Below are 24,586 nucleotides of genomic sequence, written 5' to 3'. Positions count from 1 at the left end.
GTCTTTTTTTTTTTCTTCTTTGCCATTCTCCATTGATACCCAACTGTAACTGTCGCCTCACGATTTCTCTCGAAGCGATATTACGCACGTTCAAACTGGGGTTTTGACGATGATGGTGATGTCCCCTTCTTGATTGTTTTGGGAAGGGAACTCGTCTTTCTGTCTGTGTTGTTTCGTCATCTTGTTTCAATTCGAACCGCCCGTTTCTTCATCTCCCTCTCTCCTCCTTGCGTGTTTTTTTCTTTCTCCGGAAGTATACTACTACTACTACTCACGTACATGCGTACGTGTAAGTGTGTGCGCGCGCGTGTCTGCATGAACCTTTCCCTATCCTATCCCATCCTATCCCGTCTTGTTTTCTTCTTCTGCCGTCCCTTTCCTGGGCCCGTTCCTGCGGGTTCCTGTCTTCCCTCCACGCCACATCACATGGCTTGACCCCTGCAACCGCGGAGGGAAAGTATCTAGATACTTAGTCGCTATAGGTAAAAAAGAAGATTGCGAGGGTGGAGTGATACAATCCAGAGTATATGCCGTCCTTTAGCGACCAATCCTGAAAGTGTGGAAACGCTGTATAAGTTGAAAGCAGCAAAAGGATATACATATTCTGCTTATATTTCTATATCGGGTCTATCTGATGATGTAAGAACTTATTGTGTCGGTGTCACTCGCAGAGCCTCTTCCTACCGCTTTGATTGGTGCAAGTGAAACCTACACGTAAAGAGAGGAAATACTACAGATTGCACGTGATACTGAAGCTCGAAACGGACCGGTGTACGGGAAGTCTACTCCAATCTGCTTTGCTTATTAGCTTCTCTCCAGGTTCAGGTTAGGCAGGACGGCTGGTTAGCCTCCCCGCTTTCAGGGCTGCAGAAACTGATTTGATTTCGTGATGGTAAGTGTCAATGAAACGTAGGTGGCGTTATAGCTTTCCTGGGTTCCTTCCTTCAGGGGGACTTGCACCGGTCTGGCCAGAAAGAGTCACAAAGCGTTGCCATCGTTTCCACTAGTCGTAGTTCGCAACCATTTCCTATTGATCCCTGATCCCGTTGTCTTCCCGCCTGCCTAGGTATACTCTGCGCTGACCCTAAATAGTCATATCCATCCATCCGCCCCTGCCCTTATTCCCCATCCATCCAAGCCGTAGAAGAAAGGAAGAAGGAAAAAAGCAGTCCAAGATTGTGTACAGATCATTGGGGTCCCCGGCAGATAAACAAGTGATGCAAGATGGGTTTTCCCTTGCTAGGTGAAACTAGAAAAAAGAAATAACGAACAATCGATGGAAAACTGAGCATGAAATTCCTGAAACGTTGCCGAGGCTGTCCTTGTTCCTCTGCTCCCCTTTTTCCTGCCGCCCAATGACCAATTGCGTCGGTCTTCCCGTCTCTTTCCTCCTCCTCCCTCATAGCAGATTACGTGATCCTTCGGGATTCCCCGCCTTCTCAATGCAAATAACAACACCTAGAGGAAATGGCGAATCATCGTCGAGTGTTCGACTGTAACGGCAAATATACGAATAGGAAGCAAGTGCTTTTGGGGGTCCACAAATTGCGTGAGCTGGACAAGTCTTGGAATATAGGGGCGAAGATGTAAAACAAAGTCGCTGGTTGAAACGGTTTGTGTGTATGTATGTGTATACATGGCTTGAGCCATTTCATACAGTATAGGGAGGTGACCACAAGGTATCTCGATTACGTATGGCTCGATCGATCGCGCGCAATGGATCGGCTGAAAACGCGTGAGCGATGGGTATAGTGTAGGTGCTTTGCAAAAGTTGGTGTGTGGTATATAAAACTGCTGCGGGGCGGATTTTGTACTGCTGTGTACGTACGTCCGTCCGGACTGGCGTCGTGAGACTCTCGAGTCGTGTGGCCCTGTAATGTTGACCCCTCGCGGGGAAGAATATTTCTGGATGAACTTCGAAAAGCAAAGATCCATGATCGAAGATGCCCTTGATAGGGGGCAATGCGACCATCGTCTTGTAAACAAGAAATTTGAAAGAAAATACTGGAAAAGAAAACGCGCCTCATGTTCGAACCGGTCAGATTCGGGTCGAAGAGAATCCGCAAGAACACAATCGGGGTGAGTTGTGTTTGGACTCTACCCGGTCATCATCGTCTCGTGTTTGATGTCGTCTGTCAAACGGACGGGAACAGGCGTGACCTCATTGTCTCCTTCCGGAATCCTGGACAGTCCCCCGAGAGGGGTGGAGGATGGTGTCCCCTTGGATCCCTGCATCTGCTGTTGCAACCCCAGTTTCTCCGTGAGTCGAAGGACCAGGTAAAGATCATCATGGTTGACGAAGCCAGACTGGGTGTTCTGCATCCAGTTCAACAGAGTCCCCGCTGCACGACGAGCATCGTCCTGCGAAGGAGACGTCGGCGAAGAAATAATGCCTCCAGCAGACCTCATGCCCAGGCTAGAGTTACTCCTGCTCCGATGCAACGTCTTGGGCGATATTGCCGAGTCCATGCCAAAGGTTGGCGCTGCTATCTCGTGTGCTGGCGATTCTACTGCCGAAGGAGGAGCGGTCGCTGACAAGCTGTAGCGCGGCGTCGGCGGTTCCGAAGACTGTACTTGGTCGAAATCCAGATCCAGGGTTCCCAAGGTCTGGCTCCTTGGCCGCTGCAGGTGGGAGCTTCCGGGAGAAGGTCGAGTCTGGTCGAACAGCCCAGAGTCTGGATTCGGGGAGAATGTGAACTGAGAAGCCGGACTGAACGCGCTTCCGGAAAATGCAGAGCTCGAGGGATCGGTTACTGCGCTCGACAGTGACGTCGTGCTTTGGGAGTGAGGGTATTTATAACCGCTCGTCTCGAGATCCGTCAAGTTTGATGCCGGGTCGTTCTCCTCGGTTGCCGATGCAAGCGGAGAGCTCTGGTCTGTGGGCGAGTCAGGGCTTACACCCCCAGATGTGGGAGGTATCGACAAGGTGGGAGAGTCCCTGGAAAGCGGAGTATTGTCTGGAATCGCCGTCTCGGAGGCTCTGCGGATCATGGAACCCGAACCGATGTTGTTCCTCCTCTTGATCTTGTCAAGCCAGGACTGGGTGATGATCTTGGCAGGATTCTCTGAGCTGCCAGTGGTTGCGTGAAAGGTGCGTGCCTTGATCAGCATTTCCTCGTTGGAGAGCAGGACGCCCTTCTTGTTCTGATTTCTCAGCCAATTCACAAACGTACGCTCCACGTCCACATTCTTCCCCTTGATACGCTTCACAGGCGAGCCGCTGCGATCTTCCTGGGACAGCCATCTGTCCTTGTTTCGCAGGACCTTGGACACAGTGCTACGCCTGGGTTAGAATCACTCAAATCATGCTTTAGTTGGCGCGTTCAATCTCACCTCCTTTCCACCCCAAACTTGGCTCCGATCTCGGTCTGCTTGCTTTTTGGGTTGTCTGCGGCGTATTGGCACATCCGTCTCCTGTCATCGTCGGACAGAGTCTTCCGAGGCTGGGAAGTGGTTATAGACGGGAGTTGCTTGGGGGTTTGCCTGATTGGGACCGTGGATTGGGCTGGAATGGCCACCGGCGGTGTGGGATAGCTCTGGCTCGGGTTCGTGTGAAGACTCGGCCAGTTGACCTTTTGGGCCTGTAGTATAGGCTGCTGGTGCTGTTGACTAGGGAAGTGCAGCTGCTGCTGATGGTGGATTGGAGACTGGTGGATTTGGGATGGCATTGGTGGTGGTGGCATATGACCGCCCCCAATCGACTCAGAGGGTAAGCCATGACTGGTGACTGGCGCCAAGTAGAAGCTGCTGTTATACTCGGGCATCGACATCTGATTGTATGCGTTGACATCGACCCAGTGGTTGTTTGGGTATGTGCTGTCATGGGCAATCAGACTGTCCTGGTCCATGCCAGTCGAGCCTATCATGTTATGCATCCCGTAGGAAGCCCCGTGAGATCTCTCGAGAGGCTTTGGTGTATAAGTCTCGTCGAAGACGACAGGTCTGGGGAGAAAAGCAAGCTGCGCCGGTTTCCTGGGCTCAGACGTTGTTGAGACGATTATATCGAGGCCAGATACCAGAGGTGGGTTCAGAAATGGGGTTACAGCTCCGTAGACGGCTTCGCAGGCGGGAAGTGACATGCATACCAGACAACCAATTGGTTTCCGGAGGGGGATATGCAGTGTTCAAGTACTAGGTTGGCGATAGTCGTATGGGGTTAGAGGCTGCAGCGGTAGGGGTTTCTTGTCGGCAAGTCTCCCTGGAGAGACTCGGGAAGGAGGGTATCCCGCAGTTGTCCTTTAATGGCAGATGATGTAGTAGTGGTAGTGGTAGCGGTAGCGGTAGATGTGGTAATAGTAGGGCTAACTTGGCGGGTTCGAATGAATGGTGGTACTGTCAAGCTCTATTTGGGGGTCCTGGGTAGAGGGTAGAGCTCGGGGAGGGAAGGGTTCCGCTTCGTTCAATGCGCAAGCAGATCAGTGTCGAGCGACTGGGCGATTAGGTGCATGATGTAGCAAACCAAGGTGCCATGCCAGATAATACCGAGACGTGAAGATAGCAGCCGGCAAAGGAGATCTTCTGCAGGAAGTAGGTAGACGCCGCCGCTATGCACTTTGATATGCCCAAGTCTTCTGATGGTTTGTCGTGGTATCAGATGCACGACAAGAGGTAGACAATGTGGAGGGAAGATAGGTACATGTACGTATGCAGGTGTGTAAGTATGTTTGCTCTATGCACCAACTGGAACCCGTCTCGCTGAGGGTTGAGACGAGGATGGCCTATTAAGACCAAGGGTGGGATACAGATGTAGGGGGGCGTGTGAGAAGCATCGAGCTTGGTAGCACTAGTTACGAGACCCGTTGACCGGGGGGGGGGGGGGGGCCACTTGCTTGCTGGGTTCAACGGATGGATCAAAGCAGCTAGCTCTGAAGAGACTGGAGAGTGTGTGTGGGCGAGTGCGAGAGGGGGGAAGAGGGAGGGAGAGGGGGTGTGGGAGCAGTAAGACGACCAATGCGACCCTCTTGGCAGAGCAGCCGGAGAGAAGACGGCCATACTTGTACAGTAGGCAGGTTGTATCTCCAGCCAGAACGGGAACGTATCAGACCAAAGAGGACAGACAGGGGACTGGATAGAAAAGCGAGTGACCGCAAAAGCCACACCTGACTCGGCACGTCGAGGGCCAGGTCGAGACGGACGGGACCTCAGAGTCCTGCTCAGAGTACTGCCCAGAGTGACTTGTTACCGACTCCAACCCGGTCCACGAAAAGAGAGCATAGACACACATGCATAGCTGGAATGAATACCTGCCTTAGTGAACCCTACTAGAGTCTTGAGCCCTATAGCAGGCCCATAGTAAACTCACGTTGTAGTATGCGGGAATCAACCTCAGACCCGAATATACTGGGTGTCAGAAATGACCAGTTACCTACTTCAATGGGCTCCGGTGAGGCCATCTAGGTGCTTGGACGGCGATTTTGCTGCTGCTGAACCGTTCAACACGTACATACCTAACAGGCACACAAATAGCTTCCTTGATCCCTGGATACATCGTCTGGGGTTTAAAGCATTGATGTATCATCGACCGGTGACGGAATGCTACTCACTCCCAAGGACGGACACAAGCAAAGCAGTTGAAGAAGAAGAAACAGCCATGCGCATGCCGAGGATGACTGATCTCTCAAGAGCGGGACAAATGGACCGGGGTCGAAAATTTGAACGAAATGTCAAGAGGCAGAGAGCGGGCAGCGGACAAAGGGCAAAGGGCAAAGTGGCAGAGAGGTGTGTGCAACGACGGATGGAGATGGGTAGTAGTTTTGCGAGAACCACACTGCCTAATCCACTATCCCAGTCTTCCCTAAAAGTAACCTAACCAGGTCCAGCGGGAGAGGGTTGGATCAAAATGGGACAGCAACCAGCAACCTCGGCGAACGAACGGGAGGTTGTAGCAAGTAGCACGCACACACACACACACTTACTTGCTTAACTTACTTACTTCGCTCCCACACACACACACATGCACCTATTGCGAGCGTGAAAGAGAGTCGAATCCATCGATCGACCTGTCGTGCTTCGCTCGCCCAAAAGATGCAGTCCAACGGAAGGCCGACAAGCCGCCCACAAGCGGAATGAAATGATATCATGTGGAGCCCTGGGATTGATGCCCGTCAAGGAACAGGCACAGGACGCTCGAGGACGGTCTCATTTCATGGCGGAGAATTGTTTGTTCATTGGACTCGACACCTCCCATCCACACAATCCGGGCCAGGGCTTGCACAGACTCGCGATATCTGATGGCTGCAGGTCCATCTCGCAGCAAATGACAACCCCGACTTGTCGACTCTATTACTGAGAGGGTACCACCCCCCGGAATGCATGGCAGCGCAACCCGAGCCTACCACTCTCGAGACTATAGGGTTATGATGAGAAATGATGTTGCAGGCCATGCAATGTGCGATGCGATGCGATGCACACACCCATCGTCCAGTGTCCAGTCTATTGCATTAATCCCCAGGGGTGACTTGGGTCGAGTATGCAGACAATATACTTTAGCTGCTCGACTTCATTTCTTTCCTTCTTCCCACGCCGTTATCCATTGGTCAATCGATCAATCAATCCGCCAATACTCCTCCTCCCTACATTACCTATCGTCCACCTCCATGTAGTACCTACTTCCATTGATTACTTACAAATCGCTGAGTGACTCTAGTAACTGTGCTGCTGCCCGCCCACATGCACTGACCGACCCCATGTCCAAAGCGGACATGGTGGAAATCTGGTGACGGCTAACTAGCAGGGATGGCCCAGGTCATGCACCCTTGCTCATTTTCATCCCAACTTCTTAACATGGCAACCCGCTGTTTCTATTGGAAAGAGCTCGACGATACAAAAACCTCACAATCACGACGACGCCGATGGAGCCCCTCCTCGATCCAAATAGTCGAGAAACACATCCACTTGGACTCGGGATTCGTATCACGCACTTGGGTTAATCAGGATTAATCAGGACCCTTCCCACTGCGCTCCTCACAACTCCCCGAGCATCTTGGCCATGCTGATCCTCTATTGGAGGGGCCAGCAATTCATTCGGCCACAAAACAAGGTGGCTTGAACGGAATCCCGACTGAGCCCTCTGTTTGCCTGGTCCATTCAGTGCTGCCGGGACCGATATAGGAATCGGTCAGCTGATCCTTCACCTTTTCCCTTGTCGACGAATACATGGACGGATATGCCCATTCGGCCTAAACCACACGATGGCTGACAGCGTCTCTGAGCACCACCCTGCCAGCCCCCGGTCAGGTGTGCCACGCGGAATCCTGTACATGCTGTCTGTAGGCATGTACATATCATGCCCAAGTACATACATGCGCAAGTACTTACCGTCAACCCGGCCCTGGTCTCTACCTACACACACGCACATATCAAAATAAAAACACGGGGGTGACAGGAGCATCGTGAGGCTTGTGCTTCTCGCAGTTCCTCCACACACATCTCTCCCGCCCGCATCGGCCCAGGCCAGGCTTCTGGCCCAGGTTGCCAGGCTGCCAGGCTCTTGTTTCCTCGTCGGCTCGCACGCTCTCGCTGATTCCAAACCCTAACCTACAAGGTATCAACGCGGCAGTCCATGGAGATCAGTCTTTATTAATAACAGACCGACCGGGGTAAAGCCCGCGTTGTAGTGAGAGTGATCATGTATGATATTGGGGTACTGTACTCCAAGCCCCACGGATTCATTCGCCTACGACGACGCAACCCAAGATTACATATCGGACACCAATTTGAATGAACCAAAAATCGATATTGGAGATCTCCATCTATACTCGACTCGACCCTCTACTAATACGGCAACCCAGGCGTGAAATTGCCCCAGCCCCAGGTCTGACCGGCAATGACGGGCGCCCCTCTCCAAGCCCAGCTCTTGCGCTGCCTACTCGTACCCAACGCCGGTATCGAAGAATCAGATGATTTCAGATCGTTGCCCGATTCTGCAAACCGCACAACCTAGCGGAAAGGATCAATGGCACCAACCATAATACCCTGGTGCCCTTGGCTTGGTCTAGTCGCTCCCTCGCCAATGGCTCTCTTATTCTGCTCTCCTATGTCTCGGTGATTCTCGCACCCAGAGGCCGAGGCGGAGCAGAACCCATCTTCACGCTTGGCCGTTCTTGATTTGCATCCACACGAGGGTAAGAAGGCAGCAGGTAGGTAGGTACGCTCGAAACTAAAACATGGCCAACACCATGAGACCCCCATGGGAACAGGGCGACCGACAATATATCATGCATTCAATTCGGATTTGTAATTGGCTATGGGTTTCCTGGTTGCCGATACGGATACTGGCCAACACCCATTGGACTAAAAAGGCAATGAGGCCCGAGCATGCCCATGCCGTGTCGCCGGCTCGTTTCCTGTTGGTCAGGCTGTCAGGGTTCCGGGCTATCAATGCCATATCGATGCACACACGACTCAGGCAAGGCCCTGGAAATTGCGATTGGTACCAGAAATAAGCGTATACATGGCTGGTGTAGCTCCTGGACCAGGTCCTCAGAACGGAAGGCACTCGACGCATCTGTGGTTGCTGTTATATCACTGATGCGGTCGGCTCCAACTAGGCTAGGCGTAGCTGATGTCGATCGGCCGGGTTCGACCGCACACGCAGTAGCATTTGCTAGCAATAGGCGCGACAGGCGCCCCCTTCCCATGCTGCTGTCCTGTCTGCCGATGGATACCCATACCCTTTCTCTCTCTGTGTCAGGCCGGCAAATCTTTTCGTTCGTTCGGATGCGCCTCGGAGATATTCGTGGTGCCCAGGACGCTATCATTAAAACGGCCGGAACATGCAAGCTCCCGTCAGCTTGCGTTGCCGGGCAAGCAGGTTAGCGGTGGCCCATGGGCCGCCCCCATCGAGTGCGGGAAGGGCTTGTCGATTCCTAGCCGACGATTGCATGATAGCATGGACTCTATAGTGCACAGTACACGACAAGCTTCCACGAGCTGGAGGGGTGTAGTTACCTGGCCCAAGAAGCTCGGTCTGCTTTCTTGTCGTAAGACCCACGGGAGTGCTGCCGAATGTCACCATGCTCGCCAGTTGGAAATCTCATCAGGCACAGTATCAGATAGTGCAACGCCGTTACAGAAGTGACGAAGATAACCCAAGATTGAAGCGAAGGCGGCTTCCGCGATGTTTCCACTCTTCCTTACCGGTCGTTTCTCCCCTTGCGCTTTCCCTTTTCTCTCGCCTTCTCCTCCTTCGTCCAGCTCTTGCTGCCCATCCCTGTTCAGGACAAGCGGTTGTTTGGAGGAACTTACTTGTATTACGGCTGAACGTCCGTCAAGGTCCAGCAACAAGGGGAAGGACCCCAAAGAGAGCTACAGAGCTACAGAGCTACAGAGCTACCAGGGGCCGCCCTAACAGGGGAGGGATCATCCATGTTGTAGCGGAATCCGGTGCGGACGGGTCAACAGCAGCCCCCCTCCAGCCGCTCCTTGTCATCCATGCTACCATGTACCGCCATCGTCTGTGCTCAATTAGAGCTCTGGAGCTAATAAAGAGCCCGTCCGAATTCATCCATCCATCCCTCCCTCTTCTTGACAATCCCCCACCCCTTTGCAGCAGTGGCCGCCCAGGGGTCTTGGGTCTTGGGTTGGGGTCCCTCTCCATCTCCATTGCGCATCGCATCGCATGAAGAAGGGGGCTCTCTTCAAGTATGTCTGTCGCTCATACCTTGCTTTGCCGCAGATTGCAACACTACCTCGCCATTTTTACCTACAGCATAGTTGAGCTGCTATATAGATGACGTTGTCCACGACCCAAGAAGAAGAAGGCCGTGCGATTGGAGAGTTGGCAGCATTCTGCGCATGGCAATCAATTACATATAACCATCCATGTCTGGCACCCCCATGTCGCGGCGTGGCGTGGCGTGTTTTTAATATTTGTAGTTACGTATTCTCTTCCTATCTAGCATCTATCTCTGTATCGATCGCTGACGATATTCACATCAGCAACGGAGCCTTTCGGCAATCTGGTGGGTATGTTTTCTTCTTCCTCGTCATGATTCTTCCCACCGGGTCAAAAAGAAAGAAAAACGAGAGTTGTGATACGTCGACAGGAACAGGAAAGCCACAAGACCTCTTTTTTTCCTTTGCCCCCCCCTTCCTTTCTCGTCTTTCCTTTCCCTTCTCGTCATGCAGCCAGGGGGGGTCAACCAGAAAGAAAAAAAAATTACCGTAAGGCGAGGAGAGAGAGAGGTGAGGAGAGTGAGGAGAAACAATCAGAACGAGACCCAAAAACGTACCGCTGGGTTGCTGAGTAGTGGGCCTGGGCGGTTAGGCCTGTCTTGTGAATCGTCAACGTTAGGCACTAATTCGAGACCTACACCGCGAGACCGTTGAACAAAACAAGACGAAACAAACTGTCGGGCATTTGTTTAAAACTGGGGTTGCGCTCTAGGCTGGCTAAGGCGTGAAGTAGTAGTAGGGGCGGCAGAAAGGTGGAAAAGACGAATGAAATCAAATCAAAAAAAGAAGGGAAAAGAAACTAGAGGGTGAGACATGGAGATCTTTTTTTCCTCAAACCCACGCAGCCCACGCTTACATTACAATGTCGAAAAGAGTCATCTTTTTACATCCAATCCACCGACTCCAAAGTCTGGAACCCGCACCCGCCGTCATCATCAATCCGTACATGCCTAGTCTAGGATTTTCATTTTACCTACATGCACACGTGTATACCTACATATGTAGAGCAGAGATATGGAGCAAATCTGTCTGAAATTACAGGCATGGCGCGCGAAAGGAAAGTGCTGTACGGAGTACGTATACACTTACACGGATAGCTGAGCGCCCGGTCGAGCGATCCATGGTTGATTGGATTCTCTCGAGTGTACGGATATGTAGGTAACAATACCATTGAAGTACATGACCTACAGGGCGGCGCTCGCTCGCTGCTGTGGTGCTTGGGATGCCTGCCCCCGACGAGGGTTCAATGGTTTTCAGGTACTTTTCGGAGTTCGTTGGAAAAGATCCCTGTCCTGTCCGGGCTTTGGACCTCTCCATCTCTCGCTGTCTCCCAATACATATGCCCAATGCATACCTTGAGGGCGACGGCGGCGGCGGCGGCGGCGGCGAGGTTGTTAGAAGAAATCCATGTCAGCACGGAGTAATTCATTGCATATGGGAAAAAGCCAGGTTCAGATGCACGATGATGATGAACAAACAAACGGCAACCCAAAGTTTCAGCCCCAATTACCTTAGACTTTACTACTACATTGATACGTCTAGCTAGACTAGGCTGGGGCTGGCTGGGCTGGAACTGGACTGGCTGGACACTGGCTGCGGCCGACTAGAAGGCCGGTGAACGAGGGCAGGCAAAATGAGGGAACTATCCACTGAAGCCCGCCCGGTACGCGCCGAAGTGCTGGAGCTGGGAAAAGCAAGGTTTTTCTCTGGGGCCCTGGGAAAGAAGAGGAGGACGACTGCAAGGCATGGTCCCGGTGGATCGATTCGATCCATCAAACCAGAGACTTCACGTGCCTTACTTATTTATTTTTTTACCCCGTGCCTTGCGTTGCCTTACATTTGCTGATCCGCTCTCCATGCTTTGGCCGCATCCCAAGAGGCCTTTCGGCTATGCAGGTCAAGGTGAGGCGGCTTTGCTTGGGAGTGCAGCCAGCCAGCCAGCCAACGACCAGCGGCAACCTTTTGGGGTCCCCCCAAAGATGTGGCGCAAGTCTGGACTGCATCCCAACCGACACCGCACAGAGTATGTAGGAGGAATACATGTACATCAGACAGACCTACATACATTTGATGGCGTCTTGAACCGCTGTGGCGAGCGAGTGGGGTTTCGGTCCTTTTGGGCATCCAGGCCAAAACGGGTATCCCCGCATCAGCAAGGAGGAACAAAGAAAGAAACAAGCAAAAGAAAAATAAAACCTGATATCAGAATCGAAACACTCATATTGATCTGAATATAGAATCTTTTCCCCTGGTTGTTCCTTTTCGCCGCGTAGTTCGACAGGGCTGGGTTTGACACAAATGCCCTGGGAGCAACAGCCCTACCAAATTGTCTTGGTTTCTTAACTTGGTCGACCGTAACCCCTTTCGAGTAAAACACCCGATGCCCAATCCCGTGTCGATGGAGTCCAAGATTTCTCCAAGGTGCTCGCAACGCACAATGATCCGGTCCATTTTCGGCACCGAACCGATCAACAAGCCTCTGTAATGCAGTGACCCGCAAGCCCGACTTGGGCAATGGCCCTTCCTGTAAAAGATAGCCACTTGAACCAGTCACAATGACGTGTATTCCCTCGTGATGCGCAAACTTGGCGCCGCTTGTATGAACCTGCCAGCTGTAGAGACAGATGAAGCGGCCAATGCTAGCTTCTATATGCACAGGGCTACAGCTCAATCATCGCTTTTGGATTGTCACTGTTGGTAGGGGTTAGCGCATGCCGCCGACAATTCAACTCACGGTTGAGGGAGGGGTGGGATGGTTGAAACGTTACCTATGTCTTCGTCTGCTAATTCGTGAGATAGGCCCACTACGGAGAAGATGATTAGCATCGCTACTCCAACTCCAGTAGTAACAAGTCGCCAGCTTTGCCGAACTGTGCTACATTCCCCTCGAGCAAACTGGCCACGGCTGAGTAGTGCCCGGCCATGGCCACCTTCCGATAGGGAGTAGTATTGGGTGACTGAACTAGGCCACACGACTTACCTCGTTGGGGCTGGTGCTTGACAGATTTGCCATACACAACTGCCGTCTTGAAGTTATCTACCAAACTGCGATGGATGGCGTTACAGAAGTCCTCGACTGTGTCACGGATAAGTCAGTAAATCGAATGTCAATTCCAAGGGCAGAATGCCATAGTCTGCGCCCTCCGTAGCACGTTTCGGTTCGAAGCGCAGCTGTGAGATACGTACCGGTGCATCGTGTGGAACGCAGCACGACGGGTTCGTTGTAGTCGGGCATCTTGCCCTTCGGCTTTGTGTACACGCGCTTGAGCTGCAGCTTGTCCCACCTGTATAACGATCAGTACCTTAACGTTACATCTCGCCGGCTTACTTACATAGCCTCCATGAGCTCCTGTGGTGATGATAGTGGTTAGCAGATGCCCGACTTTTTAACACGAGGCACATCCAGAGGAACTTACATCAATATTCCAGCCATGTTCCGAGCTAATGGGTACTGCGTTGGGGATACGGTAAAGCAAGTCCAGCTCTTCGATACTGATAGCATCAATCTTGTTCAGAACATAGATGACTGGAATGTAGCTTCGACTCCTTGCCTCGAGCACGTCGATCAAGTCATCAATAGTAGCGTCGCATCCTGAAAACATGTCAGTATCGCTGAGCCAAGCCAATTCAGTGGTAGCATCCCCCATGAGCACGTACTGATAGCAATATCCGCCGAGTTGTATTTGTACTCGTTCATGACCGCCTTGATCTCATCGTGGTCGATGTGGGTTAGAGGAACCGTGCTCGTAATGTTCAGACCTCCCTTGTCCTTCTTCTTGAAGGTGATGTTAGGGGGTTCTGGTTCATGTTAGTTGCCATACCCATACAAATCGTAGTAGGGGCCACCTTACGCTTGTTGATCCGAATACCGAAGCCCTCCAGCTCCGTCTCAATCACCCTCTTATCTGTCAGGGGCTTGTTCACGTCAAGAACGATGAAAATCAGATGACACGTCTTTGCCACAGCAATGACTTGTCGTCCACGACCACGACCGTCCTTGGCACCCTCAATGATACCAGGCAAATCGATCATTTGCAATTTTGCTCCTATTCAATACGATTAGCAGTGATACTCTCGAGATGCCAGTTAAGAACTTACCGTTGTACGTGACCTGGCCAGGCACTGATGTAAGGGTTGTGAACTCGTATGCAGCGGCTTCCGAGTGCTGGCCCGTCAAGCGCGACATCAGAGTACTCTTTCCAACGGAAGGGAATCCGATAAAGCCTGGCGATGGTGAAAAATGTCAGTTGACCCAACAGAGAACAGTTGGACGTTCGGTGATAGCAATTTCTTGCCTGCCAATGGCTTCAAGGCATGATTCAAGACATACCGATACTGGCCACACCAGTTCTCGCGACATCGAATCCAGCACCACCGCCGCCACCGCTCGACGAAGGGGTCAGCAGTTCACGCTTGAGCTTGGCTAACTTGGCCTTCAGCTGACCCAAATGGAACGAGGTGGCCTATTTCGCACGTCAGTCATACAGTCCTGTCTTCAAGGCATCCAAAGACAGTAAAGTTGGCCCAGACCACGGCAAGTGATGAGCACGCGCGTTTGGCAAAGGGGATTTTGTGCCCGTACCTTGTTCTTCTGAGTCCGAGCCATCTCGTTCTCAATCTCCTTGATCTTATCCACCGTGGTCGACATCTTGGCGACTTTTTCCGCAAAACTGATTTACTAGAAAGGTTTGTTCGGGCAGCACCTTGCTGTCTGTATTGCGAGGTTCCAGGTATCCTCGAGATATGAATTATGTCAATGGCAATGCCAGTTCCGAGTCGATATCGAGGCTTCAAAAGTCGTTCTTTGGTGGGGCAAGGAATTTGGGTTGTGACGTCTCGTTTTGCCCCACGTTCGGTTCTGATTTTGATCTTCCGGGATTTATCCGGCGCAAGTATGCATGAGTACTAAAAGTAGGTAGGTACGAACTACCTTCGGTAAGGAAGTTGAACATATCGCATTTAACTTCAATTGTTCGTCGTCACGGCTTCGCGAGGCCAACTACGAATCTCAGGGTGACGGTAATTCAATTTGAAGCGATTCACTTGCCGTATCGTATACATCCTGGAAGCAAACGAGTGCCTCAGGTAATGCTTCATTCTGTGTCATGCTCTCACGCCAACAATATGTAGCTATTCACTACAAAACTTCATATTAGTAGTACACAATGCCTTCCATCATATACCTTGCAGTACGGTGTAACTCGGCCGATACTATGTGTCCTCCTTTGAATGTGGTACCAATATCGACCTTCCCAGTAGGATGTCCTATTCGCAGAGTCGAGCTCTTGTTTCCATGATGCCGGGCGAGCTGAGCGGGAATGGTCCCTGGCATGTTTGCTGCGGCTCCCAGACACAGCGCAAGTGTCAGTGGAACAGCCTTATGTGCCTGGCCCATTGACAGCGCTAGGCATCGGATATCGATGCCTTCCTTTTCCGAGGCGGAAAGCAGTGCTACAATCTTCGGGACGCTCTCTACTGCCGGGTCAAGACCCATCTTCTCCGCCCCGGCCTGACGAATGAGCTCAAGCCGGGCCTTTAAGTCCAGGTTCCCTTCGACGTAGGAAGGCGTGAACAGACTTGGCGAGAGCGTTCCCTTGGCGCCCATAGTACCCAGATCTGAAGCCCTGATGAACACTCCCGGGTTGGACACATCAACCAAGGATGCCTCGATCTGACTTCCATCGCGGAGAGTCAAAATATCTATAGGGTTGCCGGTAGGCAATGCCCGCCCCGTCTTGGCCCCAGCGGGATCCAAGAAACCCAGCGTGATCCTTGACTGCGTGCCCGGCACGCCATCAATCGCATAGTCACCATCCTGGCAGTACTTCGAAGGGGCGCCGGCCACTCTAAAACGGGAATGCATGACCTTGGAGGTGTTCATGTTAAAAATACGGACCAGGGCCTCCTCGTAGGGCTGACCATGCAATGGCCCAGACGTCTTCGAGGAAGGATTCGACACCAGCCCAAGGTCCCAGGCACGCGGCCCGACGGCCGAAGACAGATTGCCGCAGTTGCCCGCCATATCGAGGGAGCCATCCTCCACCCCTATTTGGACGAAGGTGAAGTCCACGTCCGCATCCGGCCTCTCTGATGAGGAGATGATGCAGATCTTTGAGGTGGAGGATATACCGCTCCCTATTCATCTCAAGCGGTCAGTAAGTGGGTTCATACTCGTTGCAACCGTTAAATATAATGATCCGATTACGGTAGGTGATTGACCTTACCCATCCCATTTAGCTGCCTGCCGTATGGGTCAGGGGACCCCATAGCCAACGGCAGGACCTCGTGCCAGCGGTCTTCCGGTGGCAGATCGTCTCGCTTGATAACTAGTCCATTCGACGTACCGCCACGGACAAAGAGGGCCGGGAAGTTTCGGTGCGTCGAGGAATGGCGCTCATGGCGTTTTGTATGAGCTCGCGACCGAACTGCCCGACATATATTCGTGGTTGTCCATAGTCGTCCGGAGCACGGCACGAAAAGCCTACTCGCGGAAGTGAAGAAGACGGCCATAGAAAGAGTTTCGCCGGACGTAAATGCGATTTTCCTTTCTATCAAGTAGTGAAGCTACCCAGAGTGGCGTGACCTCGTCCACGAGAGAGAATGTGTAAATGAGAAGAGTTGCCTGGGATAAGGTGAGGTTGAACAAATAAGGTACGCCCCGCAATTAGTGCAGTACGATCACCACCTTACCCGGGGATCTTCAAGCTCCCAGACAAACCAAATACCCGAGATATTTTCACCTTGGAAGACCGGCTCCCGGGATACGTTTACCTGATGCTGAGGATTTTGTGGCTTTCGACAGATCTGACACAGCCGATAAGTAGGGCCTATAATGGGATCTTACGAGGAAGCAAACATTGCTATCGCATGCTATGGTACAAGTGCGTACAAATTAGGTTACCATATTCCCAATGAGTTCCTTTCTGTGGTGCGGGATAGGAGGTCAACGCATGCCGTCTGTTTGCCAAGAGCCAAGTTGAGAAGTGTTGACAGGGAGAGGTAGCGGGCCTGGCTCTCGGTGTTGAAGACCATGAACATTCGAACTCCGAGTTACGTATCAGCGGAGCGAGCCGCAGTTCGGAGCTTGAACGGCACCTGCATTCAGGGGAATATATGGCGAGTAACCAGGGACGGGCGGGAAAACTCGATACGCAATGACATCTCTCGGTCGAATAACAGTCGGCAGACCAATGAAGCCAATACAAGACGTGTCTGTACCTGTCTATATGGCAGTCATGGGTACTCGAAGTGATGTAGTGTATGCGGTGGAACTCGGCAGGAGTTTGTCACTGCCCACACTCGCATGAAGTTTGGAAATGGTGGATGAGAACACTTCTGGTACCAACATATTCTATTTGTTCGTGCCAACAACACATCTTGCTTGAGAGCCTGCATTCGGATGTGATCAGATACCCAGACTCCGAGAAGGTCGCAATATGGGAAGCGGCAATGAAGACCCGGCAATCTGGAAGCTGTAAGTATATGATTCTCGTACTAGAGATTGGTGGTGGGCGATACTACAGTCATTCGATAATATACACATAATAAATGAAAAGCTATATACCACAACCAAACATGCACAGATTTACTGCTCCGCTTCACTCGCAACCGTCTCCGTCTCCTTCTCCTCGGCAGCCAGCTTGACCACATCAGCCCACTCCTTGGGTCTGACCCGGCCGTTGGACCAGACACCGTTCAGATAGGTCTCAGCATCCTTAGCCCACGACAACAGCTGCTCTTCAGCGCCCCACTCGCCCATGGCCATTAGACCGACAGGCAGCTGGCCCTCGCCCTGCTTGGGGTCTATGTAGCCGACTGGTGCCGAAAGAGCAGGGCAGCCGGTGGAGTTGGCGAGCCAGATATACCTGTATCATGCTTAACGGTTTGCTCCCAGGAGATGATATTTCAACAAACGGGAAAGGGGAAAGGCGGAAAGGGGCTTACATCATCTGTCTAATGGTAGTGTTACCATCGCTAAACCCGTACGCTTGGTCTCCAGGGTGAATTTTCCAGCCCGCATCCGGAGCAGTGGGCGTCAAGATGAGCATGCCCGGATACTTTTGCCACAAAAAGGCAAGATGCTCCATTATGAGCTCACGCAGCTGGCCGTACTTGAGCATGTCGACCGCCGAGGTCTCGGCCCCCATGGTCATAAGGATGGCGTTGGCATGGTTCACGAGCGACAGTGCTTTCTGGGGGTCGGGATGACGGTGGCGATGGTGATCCGTCAACTCGCCGAGGGCCCAGGCGCTATGGGCGAGCTGGCCCTCGCGAGTGTACGGGATCTGGATCTCTACAACTTCGTAACCGAGTTTCTGTTTGAAGTAGGCGATGGCCTTGTTGGTGACCTCGATGACAGCAGGCTCGGCCTCGTTGAACCAGTCCGAGTAGATGCCGATGGTCTTCTTGGCCGTGGGCCTGGGAGGGATGGAAGGTGCGAACGCGCCCTGGACCGGATCGTCGGGGTTGGGCGCCGCCATCAGCCGGTAAGCGAGCGTGAGGTCCGCTACGGTCGCGGCTTTGGGCCCGGCGACGCAGATGGCGGAGTTCATAGTCCAGATGCGATGCAGGGTTGGCTTGAGCCCATACATCCCACAAAAACTGGAGGGGATGCGGATACTGCCCCCCGCATCGGTACCGATGGCGATCGGCACCAAGCCAGAACTGAGGGCGGATGCACCGCCCGATGAGGAGCCGCCTGTGTAGTACGAGGTGTTGTACCAGTTAACGGGCGACTTTCCTCGGCGTGGATTGCAGCCGTTGGTGTCGGATCCGAGCTCGTGCATGGTCACTTTACCAATCATCAGGCCCCCGGCCGCCTCCAACTGCGCAATGGGCCAAATAGTTTCTTTGGCCTCATCGAAACAGGGGATCCCTTCCTGGCGCTGGAGCCCAACATGGGAGGTGTACCCCTTGACGTTGAGATCATCCTTGACGGCGAATGGAACGCCATCAAGCACACTTAGCGGCTTTCCAGCAGCGTATCTCTTGGTCGAAGCTTTGGCAGCCTCCAGCGCAATATCCTCATTGACAGCGGCCCAAGCAGATCCGTACTTGGCCCCAGACTCTCGATCTTGTGCGATCAGAGGAAGCAGAGCTTCGGCAACTTGAACTGGCGTCAGCTTGCCTGACTTGTACAGCTCATGGTAGTCGGCAGCAGAATGGAAGCGCCCCGCCAGATCATCTGGCTGTCGCTGTTCCAGATTAGGAGTGATGCCAGGTTTCGACGAACTATCATCTCCCGAGCCGAGGGGGGTGACGACTGGCTAATCGGGCTGTGTAAGTGTTTGCAGCACAGCCGACGTGGTAGGCACACTCACCTGTAGGCGGGAGGTATACTCGCTGAGTATTGGGATGTCTTTGATAGTGCCAAATTGAGCATTGGTCCACACAGCTTTCGCAACCATGGACGACCGCGTTATACTTGCGCAATTGTTACCGATCAACTCCGTAATATCCCGATCCTGGATAAACTAGGTACTTACAGAGCAGAAGCAAGGACAAGCGTCCAGCCTCGCATCACTGGGTTACTGTCTTCGGGGTGTACGTAAGGGGTTGCTGGGCCCTCGCGGGCTTTGGGGTAGCCCACGAAGCGCTGCGCAGATGCCATTTCCCTTCTCGTTTCCTTTCTCTTTTTTTTTCTAAGAAGATGTATAGAACTTCACGGTGGTTGGTTTGTGTAGTAGATTGCCAGATCTACCGAGAGCGTCGTCTAATTAGAGACCGTTCGAAGGGTAGCAGATAGAAGAGAGTCGCGCAGTGCGTCAAGGGAAGACGTGTTTCTTAGAGTTTATGCAAGGAATCATATGTTTGTTTCCACATGAACCTTGCCGACCCCACGCGTTCAGCTTTTCATCTGCTGCGAATGCCGCGGCTTGGGACTTTCGAAATCACCCAGTTTGCAGCATATCAGACGAGTTGGCATTGCACTTGCTTGCGCCTTTGATCTCGATAAACGCAAGTTGCTCTGGTCGCTGCCTATGTCTTTACATAGCACATGCTAATGGCTTTTAAGTTTAAGTAGTTGGGAACTTCGCAGCGTCGATATAAGAAACCGCTGACTAAAAAGCGTAGCCTGCCGACAGCACTCTATGGGGTGACAGTGGAGAACATCAAGTAACACCTCCAGGGATTCTAGTAGCCCGCCCAGCCAGCGTATCTCTCTCGTAGATGACAGCTTATGGATCCAACCCGACGATATGGTATTCATTCTTTGTAGGATTATCGTGTCGTCGTATCTGCTCTCTTCAACATTGTCCATAAGCATCAAAATTTCCATCGGTCGATTAGCTCAGTTGGTTAGAGCGTCGTACTAATATTCTCTCACGAGTATATTGAGTAATGCGAAGGCCATGAGTTCAAGCCTCATATTGACCACTTGCAAGAACATGACCGGTTGCAAACCGGCTTCTTTTTTTTCTCTCTCCCTTATCCTATTCTTGAGGTTTGGTATCCTCTCCATATTTTTGGCCTCTCATCGGATTTCCACAACTGAAGCAGCTGGCAGCTCCCCCGGCTATATTTTTACTGTCAACACGCTCTAGGCGGTCTTGTCTGTAAGAAGTCCCGTCCATGGAGTGTCTCCATGGTGGGCTGGGTCGTTCTTGTCGTCGATGCTTTCGGGTGCGGGGTTGAGTTTGAAGTTCTAGTAGTATCTTTTGAGCTTTGCCCGACCTCTTGCATGGGCCCCGGCTGGAGAGGCTCTCGATGCTCTGGAGTCTTGATGCTGAAGCACCATAGCGGTTACAGGGACCGCCACGTGCCATGCCCTGTTGGGCTATTGCACACGGCACCTTCTAGTGGCGCAGATAGAACAGTCTCTACAAAAGAAGACCTGCCAATCACTTCGTGCCCTGGTCGTGAATTGGTCCAGAGCTGATTAGTTCGGGGACCGTCGGGGACCCATGAAGGATTGATTCCCTGCATCCAACAGCATTCAGAATCCGGCCACCGGGTAGTAGAACCGGTTGCGAGACATGCCGCGCTATGCAAAGCTATGCAGAGCTATGCACAGCTAGTCATGCAGGATTAGTTGTCCTGCTGTGGGCGGTATGCTCGTATGCAAGCCTAGCTGTTTATTGACCGATATTTGCAGCCAGGGCGGACCGGCCGGCCTCATATAAGTCGGCACACCTTAAGATCTTATGCGGTACGGATATATGCAAGGAAGACTCGGAGCGGCCTAGGCTATTGGTATACAGCACTCGAGACTCCCTCTACCCCCCCTCCTCCCCTCCTCGGTCTCTGATTGAATGCTGCCAGACCCGCAGGCATGACCTGCCCTACCACCAAACTGAAACACATGATTTGGAGGGCATAAACAGTGAATTAAATTCACATGCGTTTCTCCGGCAGACTAGTCTTAGTGTTCGGCATCGTGACATTTATCATCTGTGCTTTTCCTGCCCCTACATCGGGGTACCATGGGTGAATGGATGCATGATCGGAGATATTCGGGTGGAGAACCGGCGCGGGGAACCATCATGCCTAGCATTGTAGGCTCAGCGCTCAGTTACGTACGTTGCAATATACAGTATGTGACAAGAGCCAACGGCGTGGTTCAGGGCCGGCTTGGTGACTGTTTTAGCAGTCCCTTGCGCACGCGAGCAAGCGGAGAGAGCAGCAGACGGGCCAGTGATTGGCGAGAGAAACAGCACCGCTCCAGCTGGGCGGGTCGTTCCGGGTGATTAGCGTAGCTTCTGGGGGATGCTTGGCGGGCATCGGTGAGTAAAATTTACACGGTGCCATGGTGCTATTTTTTTTTTTCCCTCCCCCAGGGCTTGCGCGCGTCCTTCCCCAAATCTCTCCTCAGGCACGTCCTTTTGCTGATGAGCAACTACCAACCCCTAACGCCCTCCAACCTAGACCATCCGGATCACCTTTCGCCCGCTAGAGCCGTGTAGGAGCTCCCCGATTTCAAAGGAATAGAACAGCTGCGCATAGCGTCATCTCGGCCCATCCACCCACAAAGCTCGGACTGTTCCACCACACACTCCTTCCTACAATTCCTTCTGAAACCATCATCAACCCGCTTGCCGCCCATATTCCAACAGACAAGACGGCTTCAACTTTCGCTACCGCCATCCCGTTCAACCTTCCAAGCCACACCTACACCGACCTGTCACGCCTGCAATCTGATCGACCGCCCTCGTGACACCTCCTAATTGACTGGCTCGCCCTAATTTTTTTTGTCACACCACCGCAGCTCCCTTGCGGCAATTGCATCACCAATTTTTTTGGGTCCCCGGCTTACCATACGATGCGCCCGTAACCGAAACGCCAATTCAACATGGCCTTCAACTTCAACTGGTCGCCGCTCACGGCCGACGAAGATTTCTACCAGAGAGCTCGCAACCTGCTGACGACGGCCTTGAACAAATCTCCGAAGCCCCCGATCATTGTCGATGACATCTTGGTCACTGAGCTCAACCTTGGCTCCATACCACCCGAGCTCGAGATATTGGAGATAGGAGACCTGGCCGAAGACAGGTTCCGTGGCATTTTCAAGATGTGTTATTCGGGCGACGCCTACTTGACGTTACGAACAAAAGTCCAGGTACGTTCTGGGAATTTTTCTCTACGGCGTGGCGGCACATTTCGACAGCCAATTCCCCCTCCGACAACAACCAGCGGACCTCCGGCCAGCACCACACCACAACCTCAATTACTTCATGCCGATTGATTGATAGACAAGGTCTATCTTTTCACGGAACATGCATCACCTGGTTTACTGTACCAATGCTCAAGTGGCGAATTGGGAAATCCGTGGTGGTCTGGATCACCAAAGCTGGTAATACACGACCTCATCGATGCAAGCCGAGTTGCTTGGGATGGCCGTCTCCCTCTTCTTCGCCCCTTGTTTTCATCAATATTTGGTTCGCCGAGAGAAACAAAATTACAAGGTGTAAACGTTTCGACGCGATTGTGGATCAATTGCATGAAGCTTCGAAATTGGAATCGCAGGGATTCGCGCAGTTTGGAGGTTCATCCTACCAGTTTAGGAATAGGTTTTGGTGGTATACAATGGCTAATATAACGACACCTGCAGGCAAACCCCCTCAACACATATTTGTATGAGAAGCCAAGCTTCACCTCACCACAACCATTAGCAGCAGCGGCAGGACTCACGATACCGTTATCTATTACGTTATCCGAAATCAAGCTGTCGGCTTGCGTCATTCTAGTCTTCTCCAAGCAAAAAGGCTTGACCCTGGTCTTCCAGGATGACCCGCTCGAGTCTATTAAGGTCTCGTCGACCTTTGACTCGATCCAATTTGTTCGAGACTACCTGCAAAGAACCATCGAAGGCCAATTGCGTAGCCTGATGATGGACGAATTACCAGCCATCATCCACAGACTCTCCTTGCGACTTTGGTGCCCTGATCAGCTCCCGAGAGAAGATACCGATCTACCAAGAGAGAAGTTGGAAGACGAGGTTGCGATTGACCCATTTGCTGCTCCTCCAGCGGACGCTGTTGATGCGAACGGTCATGTCCTTGACGCGAACGAGTTGTCCTCCTTATCCTTGGATGGCTCAGAAACCCACTCGCTGTTCTCACAGAAGAACTTGGTGCGCCTGGGTGCTTTGAGCGATTCGCAGCGGACGTTGTCGTTATTTACGCCAGGTATCCAGGATGTTCTCGTTCGAGCCTGGGCCGCACCCATGGATCGACTGGATGTAACGCGCTCATCGCCGTTAGCAGCTCCCAGTCTGATGCGCGCCCAATCAGTGCAAGGAGGCTCAACTACTTATACTTTTACGGATACTGGCAGTGTTGATAATGGCCAGCTGTCTTCTCGACCATCCCTAGTGAGCCTGAACTCGGCAACAACAGGTCTCGCTCTGGGTGCTGGCCGAAATAATCGTATGTCGCGCAAGAAGAAAAACAGAGTGGTCAACTTGCGCCGCTCCAAGCCGAACTCGGAAAGCGAGACGCAAAGCGACATGGGCGAAATGGGCGACTCAACTTCCGAAAGCGCATCTGTAGTTGCCCCAAGCTCGGAGCCCGTTCTGCCGGCCGCTATCCCTGAGCTGCCCGAGGAAGATACATTCGTGCCAACAGGAAGCAGGGTACGGTTCACGACGGGCGCGGAGAAGGAACTACCAGCTCGAGCACCGTTGGACATGGACATTTACAACGATCCCGCGGTGGCATCCACAGAAAAGACGAGCAATTCTCGTCCTGTCCAGCAAGAGAAGCCCCCGGTTTCTGTACCAGTTGTGCCGTCCAAGAGCCCCTTCGATCTGGATAGGAAGAGGAACGAAGGTTCCGATACCTCTTCGGTCATCCTCGAGCAAGCATGGATCAGCAAGATGGCTGGCGAGATCGCACGCCGCGTATATGACGAAAAGCAACGGAACGCGAACTTCTGGGCTGACCGGGACGACGTCCCACCGCCGGCCTACGAAGCCACCCAATAGACTTATACGACAGCACTCACCGTCGCTTAGACTTTTCTTATGTACATACAACCGCAAAGAATATTGCGATGGCGCTACCGGGAGTTGCATTTTGGGAATTGTTTGGCACCAACACAATGTCTAATGTGTATTGGTTTGATTTAAAAGTACGGCGTTACGGGCGAAGGGCTACGAAAAATCAGGCGAGGAATTGCATTCAATTATGATTCGGTGGTGTGCGGGATAGCGCAGGACGATCCTTCGCAAGTTGTGACGGTTGAGAAACGAGGCGGTCGCAACGACGTTATGCAAAGCGAGCGCCTTTTTATTATGGGGGGAGAAGCAAAATGGGCTTCCGTCACTCTCTTGGAAGGACCGCCAAGATTATCTCTTTTGTCGATTATGTTATCCTCGAGGGACGACAGTTATTGTGGGACTTGCTGAGTGCAAGAACTTGGCCTGATTATCGGCGCATGGAGGGGGACAGGGGAATGCTGGGAATAGCGACAT

The 24,586-nt window shown here is 52.4% G+C and overlaps 5 protein-coding genes across 5 annotated transcripts; 1 reads left to right on the top strand and 4 right to left on the bottom strand.

Moving 5' to 3' along the window:
• Positions 1–2,097: 2,097 nt before the first annotated feature.
• Positions 2,098–3,875, bottom strand: PG985_015598 (uncharacterized protein; the record flags this gene model as incomplete). Its single annotated transcript, XM_066835364.1, has 2 exons — positions 2,098–3,277; positions 3,334–3,875. 2 exons carry the CDS (start codon positions 3,873–3,875, stop codon positions 2,098–2,100), a joined length of 1,722 nt encoding a protein of 573 aa, XP_066676567.1.
• An 8,628-nt stretch (positions 3,876–12,503) lies between these two features.
• On the bottom strand, positions 12,504–14,323 carry PG985_015597 (GTP binding protein; the record flags this gene model as incomplete). The annotated part of the gene is made up of 9 exons (XM_066835363.1): positions 12,504–12,751; positions 12,862–12,959; positions 13,008–13,024; positions 13,092–13,267; positions 13,333–13,473; positions 13,527–13,721; positions 13,774–13,899; positions 14,006–14,138; positions 14,258–14,323. 9 exons carry the CDS (start codon positions 14,321–14,323, stop codon positions 12,504–12,506), a joined length of 1,200 nt encoding a protein of 399 aa, XP_066676566.1.
• A 504-nt stretch (positions 14,324–14,827) lies between these two features.
• PG985_015596 (uncharacterized protein) lies at positions 14,828–16,098 on the bottom strand (the record flags this gene model as incomplete). The annotated part of the gene is made up of 2 exons (XM_066835362.1): positions 14,828–15,810; positions 15,900–16,098. Coding segments are annotated over 2 exons (1,182 nt in total), but the record flags the coding sequence as incomplete, so codon positions are not given.
• A 1,162-nt stretch (positions 16,099–17,260) lies between these two features.
• On the bottom strand, positions 17,261–19,285 carry PG985_015595 (amidase-like protein; the record flags this gene model as incomplete). Its single annotated transcript, XM_066835361.1, has 4 exons — positions 17,261–17,540; positions 17,620–18,941; positions 18,996–19,098; positions 19,161–19,285. The coding sequence occupies 4 exons, from the start codon at positions 19,283–19,285 to the stop codon at positions 17,261–17,263; spliced, it is 1,830 nt and encodes a 609-aa protein (XP_066676564.1).
• Positions 19,286–21,964: 2,679 nt separating this feature from the next.
• PG985_015594 (uncharacterized protein) lies at positions 21,965–24,097 on the top strand (the record flags this gene model as incomplete). The annotated part of the gene is made up of 2 exons (XM_066835360.1): positions 21,965–22,231; positions 22,724–24,097. The coding sequence occupies 2 exons, from the start codon at positions 21,965–21,967 to the stop codon at positions 24,095–24,097; spliced, it is 1,641 nt and encodes a 546-aa protein (XP_066676563.1).
• Between the last annotated feature and the right edge of the window lie 489 nt (positions 24,098–24,586).

The sequence above is a fragment of the Apiospora marii genome (genome assembly GCF_038362585.1).
Source record: "Apiospora marii strain CBS 49790 chromosome Unknown utg000013l_segment0_segment0, whole genome shotgun sequence".
Taxonomy (NCBI): domain Eukaryota; kingdom Fungi; phylum Ascomycota; class Sordariomycetes; order Amphisphaeriales; family Apiosporaceae; genus Apiospora; species Apiospora marii.
The sequence above is the reverse complement of the archived record's forward strand: the minus strand, read 5'-3'. Positions and strand labels throughout refer to the sequence as shown.